Consider the following 8,320-nt stretch of genomic DNA (forward strand, 5'->3'; position numbering starts at 1 on the left):
GGTTAAGAAGTAATAAAAGGGAAGGAAAATGTCATAAAAGTGGGGAATAGAAATAGAAAATTATCCAGTTTGACTGGATACTCATGTTATCCTGTGGGGTTAATGTTGAATTTGACATTATCATTGTGCTGTATAGGTGGAGTTATCCCAGTTTATTCAGTTATTAGTTCATTGTCTTCCTGCCTTTGCCGAGAATCACTAACTCTCTTATTATGTCAGACTGTCACACAGAAAACTCAGCTTCTTTGATTTAATACTCAATGAACCTAAACATGCAAAACATTTCTATCTCAAGATTTGATGTCTTCTCCTCTCTTGCATCTCAGCATTGTGTGTTAATCTTACCAAAAACCAAGATGAATCATGTATGAAGAAGACTGAGAACTGGATGAAACTAAAACAGTCTGTAGAAAACTAAACAATGGCTTCTTGTGAAAACTTTAAAAGACCTTGTGAAAACATTAAATTAGGAAACAGTACAATAATAATACAATGTGACTAATGGTCCGCTTATCATGTTTTAATGGACCTGAGTGCAGTAACACTGTAACCCATGTGTGAAACATGAATACCTTTGAGTCACAGTATTATCAGGTTTGTTTTCATATCAAAGTTCGTTTGTGTGACGCTGCAGATAATTCACCTGTCAAACGTGGTAGAGGAAGTATTCATATCCTTTACAAACACTCTACTTACTGAAACAGTAAGTAAATAAAAGTAACAATGCAGTGATTTAAAAATACTCTCACTTAGATAGAAGTATATGAGTAATACTGTTTATGATTAAGTAGAACTATAATTCAGTCAGTAAGTTTCAGTGTATAATCTGATTTTCTCAAACACTAACCCTGTACTTTGCTCTTCCACGGTGTCTGTGTGGAAGATGAGACTTTGGTTAATTCTGCCATCTCTGATCACAAAGCTGTGCTCTTCTCTCCTGACCCTAAACCTCCCAACTGATTTGCTCCTGTGCAACAAAGCAAGAAACTCTTATATTTCACAGCTGACTGCTGAACATGGCCATAATCCCAGAATTCTGTTTAAAACCATAAACTCTGTGTTCAGTCCATCATTTAGCCAGTCAGCTGAATCCTCCCCAGGAGGATGTGGAGTATTTTTTTCATTACTTCTTTATTATTAAATCTGTGCAATCCTGCTTTGTCCAGCTGAAAGAAAAGTGTATTTGTCATGACTAGCCCCTAAGGGGGCTGTTTAGTGAACCCTTTTTCTTTTGTTTTGAACTCTTTTGTGGACATTGGGACCTTTTCAGTCTTGTTTAGTTTAAGTTTTGTTTGTAGTTCCTGTTTTATTTTGAAATCAGAGCCCTTGTTTCCCTGTGTCCTTGTCAGTTTGTCTGTGTCTGTATCCAGGTTAGCATCTGTGACACATTGTGTCTTCGTCTGTACCTAAGTCTGCCAGCGTCCCTGTGTTTGTTCGTGTTCCTGTACCTTGCGTTTTCCTCTCATGGACTTACCTTGGTTTCCTTTTTGTTTTCAAGTAAGGACTTTTTGTATTTTTGTTTAGTTTTGTTCCTGAGTCTTTTTCTCCATGTGTGGATGATTTTTGGTTGTTTGAGTTTTGTTCCCTGGCCCTGGACTCTTCCAGTGATTTTTGGTTTATTAGAAGACTTTAAGTTACTCCTAGCCTGTCTTGGGGGTTATTGCATTTGGGTCCTCTCTTCCCTCGTGTTCCTGGTTGCCTTGGTTGTGACCCCCTGTGACAGTATTTCCCAAAGAAAGAAATGATGATGCAGAAAATCCAGAGAGTGAAATTTGACAGTCACGCTGATTTTGTTTCATCTTGACAAAGTTCTGTGTATCAACTCTTACACAGTTTGGATAAAAAATATTTAATTGTTCAGATGAAATAAATACAAAACACAACACTAAGAGACTGAATAAAGTAAATAAAATTAATCTTTAAATACAATGAACCAGTTTCAAAATCTGGGATACACAACTGGGAATCTTACATAGGTGCAAATGAGCCAAGAATAAAATAAAGTAGAGGAGAAGGATGATAAAGTACTGCAGTAACAGCTTATTTAACAGGAGATGAGCAGAGGGTTGGGACTGCTGGTTTGACACCCAGAGGACGTAACCAGGAGTTTCTCTCTGCTCTCTTCTCCTCCTCCTTCTCCTCCATCATCCCCTCTGTCTCCTAGTAGATCGCTGGAAGATAACTGGAGGCAGAGAGCATCAGCTACCTGCAGGACCCTGGAAGGGCCTGGATAGAGAAATTGAAATTTATCATTAAAAAGTTTAGTAACACTAAGATGTGAGAATTTGGTCAATTTGTAAGATGTAGAACAGACCAACCATCTCCACTCCTGCTGCAGACATCCAGGGTGTCCATCACTATCTTCCCCAGGGCCCTGCGGGACATGTTCTACAGGGAAAAGACAGGCTTTTGACTTATGATGAGACACTGCATCGAAAAAAAGGGAAAAGTGTGTGACATTTTTTGTCTACATATCTGCCCCTAAGCTATGCCTGCCAGGCACCCTGCTAAAAGCATGATGGGATACGCTCCCTGAACCCAACCTCCACCGTCCCTGAACAGGATCCTTCTTGCACACAAGCACACATAATCAGAAGGAAATATCAGGCTCATGGAATAAACTCTAGATGGCAGTGCAGAGGAGGTCTTGTGTAGGCCTGAGGTGAACGGTGTGAGAGTGTGTGCTGTGTTTGAGCTGTGCCTTGTTGCGTAGCTGCAGCAACAGTGTGAGGGCATCTGTGAGTTTCTCCTCCAGCAGGAACAGACGTGTCTTTTCTTTCTCCTCCAGCCTTGGCTTGTCCTCCTCTTCCTCGGGCCTCTGGGAGACGGGAGGAGGAATGAATGAATGCAAAGAAGCTAAGACGTCAAACAGTGGTGGAAACAATATTCAGATTCTTTACGTACATAAAAGTAACAATGCTCCATTAAAAGTTCAAGTATGACATATTAGATTGTTAATACTGCTGTGATGTAGCAATTTACTGTTGTAGTAGGTCGGGTTTGAGTTCGACAAACATTTCACAGAGCGAGTCTGGGTGCAGAAACACTGTGATGAGTGAGTTAGACCTCAGTGGTCAAAGCCAAAGAAATAGACTTGAGTGAACATGAACATGTGACTGCATCACCCTCATCTTTCACCTCTCTTGACTTTTTTTTTTTTTTACAGGGAAACAGTTTAACTTGAAGTTATCCAGTTAAATGAACCAATGCACTATTATGTACAGTTATGTTTTTCATATAAACCACATTCTTCTGTGTGTTGGTACCATCATCTGTCTCACCTTTTCTTTTTCAAAGCCTCTGTTTCCCTCCTGTTGCTCTTGGTTTGGTCCCCTCCAGCTGCAGCGCCCCCTGCTGTCTTTAGAAGTGCTGATGAGGTTTTTATCATGCAGGGAATGATGAACCATATGGTTCTGACATCTGGAAGAAGACAAACCAGAGTTAATAGTTTTTTATGTGCATGTGTGAGTGTGTGTTGGTGTTCAAGTCAAATAACTGTAATGAGGACATTTCTGCATTGTGAGGACACATTGGCCAATCCATTATGTCAGTGATGGTCCTCACAGTGATAGAAAGACATGCTGTGTAGTTGTGTGAGTATTGATTTGGTTTAGACTTAGACTGTTACACAGAGGTGCATAAATGTGTGCACACCCCTGAGAAGCCAGTGACTGTTGTTGTAAGCCTCATTTTGGCCACAAGAGGTTGCAGTGCACCACCTCCACAGTCAGGACCGAAAGCATTCGTGTTTTCTTCCGGTTTATTTTAAATTTCTCCATGCACTCTAAACACAACGTACATATTCTGTGTGTTAGCATTATGCTCATGTCTTTCTTGACATGAGTATTACACAAACTTGACACATCACATGACATTAAAAAGATAAATAAAAATAAAACACTTGCATCTCAGGGCTTTCACATGAAGGACTACACCCGCTTCAGAAATTCTGATTGGTGGAAGTTTGCACCTTTTCTCTTTTAACATAATGGTAGCAAGCAGCTGTAGTGAAATGTTAGCAAAGAGATGTACAGGTATCCACTGAAGATCCAGAGACGATCTGAAACTAGTACCACATGTTCTGATAAAGTTACCACCACTTTACAACACATGCATATGATGCATGCAGGAGTGATATAAAGGACGCAGGTGTGTGTGTGTGTGTGTGTGTGTGTTTGCGTGTGTGTGTGTGTGTTAGGTGTTAGCTAACCCTTTGCTACAGCTTTGCCGTTGGCTGACGTTCTTCTTCGCACCTAACAGGCAGCACTGTCCTTCCTCCCTCGGCCCCCTGTCCTCCTCCTCTTCATCAGAGGCAGCTCTCCCCTCCACGGCTCTCTGCAGACACTCTGCATCTGTAGACAGTAGAAGCAGTTTCCTTTACTTAATAATCCACACCTGTGTACCTGTGTGGATTGGGATTTTGTTAAAAGTTGGGGGTGACTTATTAATGTTAATGTTGCAAATCCTTGGTGTGTGAATAATATTTCATCCGCCAATGCAAAGCTTTAAAATTCCCCATGACGAACATGTCAAAGGGAGCAAAAGCTGGAGGGAAAACTACAGTTCATTTAGAGCATATGATGTCTGAACCTTCACTGTTTAATTATTCATCAGTTTTCCAGTCACTCACCTGTCTTGCTGCATGTGTCTTCTGCTCCGAGTGGATACATTTGTTGACGGGAGGAGTTAAAGATGCAGGTACAGCAGGATCTGAGGGTGATAAACATAGAGAACATAACTAAAATACTAAAATATCAGCTAAAACTGTTCACAGATGCTCCCCCAGCTTTTGTTTGTGGGTTATTGCACTTTGTACAGTATGGATTTTAGGTCATGCAGGGTAATGTCAGGATCAGTCTAATGTCAGATTTATCATGGCACCGTGACTTGGTTGAGAGACATGTCAGGCAACATGTAGAACACCTAACCCATAAGAGACTGCAGTGTACTATGATGTGCATCAGGCAAAAGCGTTTTTTTGAGCTGCCAGTGAGCTGAAAGACGCCTGTAACATGATGTAGAGCTGAGTCAAACTGCAGAAGCAGGTAATAATTCTCTGAGGGTTTGTAACTACAAGTGACACCTTTCACAGTCATTTGAGTCTTTGCAAAAGCAAACATACTGATTCATTCAGTTTTAATTTTTGTGGTTTAGTGTGTCAGATGTTTCTTTGATGACCATCAAAGCAGGTTTAAACTGTCTCTAATGCACCGTGGCTTTCAAATGAAATGAATCTGAGTATAATCTGGTCTCTGAGGAGGGTTACAAAGAGCCTCTGTTAAACATAAATGCATCGGTGTTTGCTGAAAATTAACCCCTTTTACCAAACACTCCTGTTCAAACTGAGTGTAACCTGAGTGTAACTCAGCCTGTGGGCTTTAATGCATTGAATTTCAAATCAGCAGAGCACAGAGGCAAATGATGTGTAAATAGATGCAACAACACACCCATGCTCACACACACTTTCACTCAAGACCACACACAGTGTTTGTACCTGTACTGGTGCAGTTCAGTCTCCAGCTGGGTGATCCTGGACTGGAGCTGTGGCACAGACTGAGCCTGCTCCTGGATCAGTCGAACCCTCTGTAGCCCCAAGCTCAGAGCCTCCCTGGCTTCCTCCGCTCGCCTCCTGATGGAGATGATCCGAAATCATCAAACCATTTCTCTGTGGTTTATACATTCTTCTATTTAATCTTCATCCAGTCAACTTTAAAAACTCCTGATAAAAACTAACCTGATCTGAATGTTCTCCTTCCTCAGAGCGGACTCCACCCCCTGCAGCTTGCGCACCTCCTCGTACGCCCATCGCAGCTCCTTCTCCAGGCGCTCGTTGAATTTGATGGCCTCCTCCAGCTGCCCGTCACGTGAGGAGCGGATCAGCTTTAGCTCCCTCAGAAGGGGGTCCCTGATGTCCTGTATCCTCATCACCTTCCTCGCCCCGTCTCCTCCAGCACCACTGCTATGTCCTTTAATTCTCTGTGTGGGTACCAGTTTTCCCTGTACGAAGGTGATGGACGTTGTGGGAGTTGAAACAGTGGAGTTAAAGGTGGAGGGAGAAGGGAGGGTGCGGCTCCTCTCCCGTCGGAGTGCCACCTCCAGAGCCAGGCAGCGAGCATCGCTCCCCTGCAGCGCCGAGCGGAGGTCCTCCACCAGCTCCCTCAGTGCTGATACCTCATCTGGAGAAGAAGAGCAAACGGGAGGAGTAATTAGTTATCATACACAGAACGATTTCACATAACATAAATATATGGTAATCTTAAAAATACAATGCATTGTTAAATATATATAAAATATAAGTTGTTTGCAGCTCCACCAAGTTTCCCCTCTAAATTTCTCATGTTTTCATTTAAATAACTGTTGAAGACATAAGGAGGAAAGAAAAAAATATAAAGAAAAAAGTTCATCATTCGAAGTTCCATCATTATCAAAATCAATACAGACTATCAGACCTTTTTTTTTCCTGCCACAATGATCATCTTCGTCTTATACTTATTCCACCACCGGCTGTAGGAGAACACGACTGATGACTTGAAGTAATTGGTGCTTATAAACTACTTCCGCCCCCTCTCTTACCGAACACTGTGCCAAGACAGTAATCACTGCTCAGTGTGTTTCCAGCCTGTAGATAATGAGCAGATTAAACTCTCACAACGTGTGTGTACAATTACGCATAGTTTCAAAGTAATAATAAAGTCATTAAATAATTTCATGTTTACTATTACAGGCTGTAGTAGATAGTGAAAGAAGATGTTTAAATACTCTGGAGACAGGAGGTTTTTCACAACATGTAAAATAATGTGATCCTGGTACAGTACCTGTCTCACGGTCCTCTTTGGTTCCACCTTTTGTAGATATGTCTACAGGTCCACTCTGTTCCCCCCTCAGATCAAAACTAACACACTTTCTCCTCCTGACTCGCGGCCACCGGAGCCGGATCTGTCTCTCGACCAGCTCCGTGTCCTCAGTGAGGGGCAAGCGCCAGGCACACTCCCCGGTGCCTCTGCGCGCACTGCGCACACGGAAATACCCACAGAGCCGCGAGTGGAAGTCTTTAAAGGACAGCTGACTGGGCAGCCCAGAACACACATCCCTAAACTCTTCATCTTCATCATCTTTCTCTCCATTTCCAGTTCCTTCCTTTCCTGTCCTCGTCCTCTTTCCCGTGAGCCCCAGCACGGCGCACAGCGCGGTGAAATCCTCCGCCGTCACCGTGTCCTCCCGGTTGCGGTAGGCCAGGTGGTGGAAGACCTCCTGCAGGTATTGGTCCATTCCAGTGGCCAGGACGACAATTTCGTTCTCCACGCCGGGGTCGGGGCAGTAGTAATGGGCCAGAGCGCTCCGGAGCCACTCACTTTTACGCGCAGCTCGCGGCAAGGGTTGGAAGCGCGACAGGGCCAATGCGGTGCGCTCCATGCCTACACATGAAGTAAGTTTTTCTTCTAGATGTCACCAAATAACAATCGGATTGTGCTAATTAGCATCGGAGATGATGTTGAACCTGACTGGCCCACTTCCCCGCAGTGGTTTGAGGCTGCGTAATTCCTTGGAAACCTCACCTTGGATTCCTCCCCTGTACATCAAGCCAAGATCTGATCCCCTCGAGTGCGAAAAAAAAGATCCCAACGCACAGACTCCACCCTTTTCTGTGCACAATCTGACCGCACGTGTGTGTGTGTGTGTGTGTGTGTGTGTGTGTGTGTGTGTGTATCACTGTACCAGTAAAGTGCTTTTCAGCTCTTACAGTTAGGTATGTGAGAAAGGCTGCTGTGGCTGTTTGAGTGGCTCATTTATCAAGTATTGCCACCAAACAGTTTACCACCCATATCTTTCACATTGTTCCTGCACATTGGACACATTGGACACTTCCTTTTATCTGATTAATGATCAGATGTATGGACTGCTGAGTCATTCAATGAGCTGCGCGACTCACGTTTTCTAATTAAATGATACAGTTTGCAAAAATGGAGGCATTTTGTGGCAACTGTCATCCAGTGAAACAATCACAACAGTCCAGAGTGAGTCATAGAGGGTTTTAGATTTCACCTTTACCAGAATGACTCTTAAGTGGCTCTGACTCATTACCTGTGTGGCAGCAACGACAAAAATGGGGAAAATGACTCCTGATACGCTACACCTTTGAACTGCAGTCGCCCACAGTTCTCACTTGAGAGTCAAATGTGAATTTGTTTCCAGGAAACTAAGCTACTCTTAGTGGAAATACCTCTCCCCACATTGACCTCACCACTTACTGCATGCCTGACTGGCAAAACAAAGGGAGCATCTTGGTTACTCTAAGCCAGGCATGACTAGACCATACCAC

At 43.2% G+C, this 8,320-nt stretch overlaps 1 protein-coding gene across 1 annotated transcript; it reads right to left on the reverse strand.

Moving 5' to 3' along the window:
* Window positions 1-1,847: 1,847 nt before the first annotated feature.
* Window positions 1,848-7,565, reverse strand: si:ch211-112f3.4 (EF-hand and coiled-coil domain-containing protein 1). The gene is made up of 9 exons (XM_041033028.1): window positions 6,816-7,565; window positions 5,735-6,176; window positions 5,495-5,629; window positions 4,631-4,710; window positions 4,211-4,352; window positions 3,282-3,420; window positions 2,702-2,818; window positions 2,319-2,388; window positions 1,848-2,226 (listed from the first exon to the last, which is right to left on the reverse strand). Exons 1-9 carry the CDS (start codon window positions 7,411-7,413, stop codon window positions 2,045-2,047), a joined length of 1,905 nt encoding a protein of 634 aa, XP_040888962.1. The 5' UTR covers window positions 7,414-7,565; the 3' UTR covers window positions 1,848-2,044.
* Between the last annotated feature and the right edge of the window lie 755 nt (window positions 7,566-8,320).

The sequence above is a fragment of the Toxotes jaculatrix genome, chromosome 3 (assembly GCF_017976425.1).
Source record: "Toxotes jaculatrix isolate fToxJac2 chromosome 3, fToxJac2.pri, whole genome shotgun sequence".
Classification (NCBI taxonomy): Eukaryota; Metazoa; Chordata; class Actinopteri; family Toxotidae; genus Toxotes; species Toxotes jaculatrix.

Coding starts and splice junctions, on each gene's coding strand:
- si:ch211-112f3.4 (XM_041033028.1), bottom strand. CDS start 7,413: ATGGAGCGCACCGCATTGGCCCTGTCGCGCTTCCAACCCTTGCCGCGA. Junction 2,389..2,701: donor TGCTGCAGCTACGCAACAAG/GCACAGCTCAAA, acceptor TTTTCCCTGTAG/AACATGTCCCGCAGGGCCCT. Junction 2,227..2,318: donor CTGCAGCAGGAGTGGAGATG/GTTGGTCTGTTC, acceptor TTCTCTATCCAG/GCCCTTCCAGGGTCCTGCAG.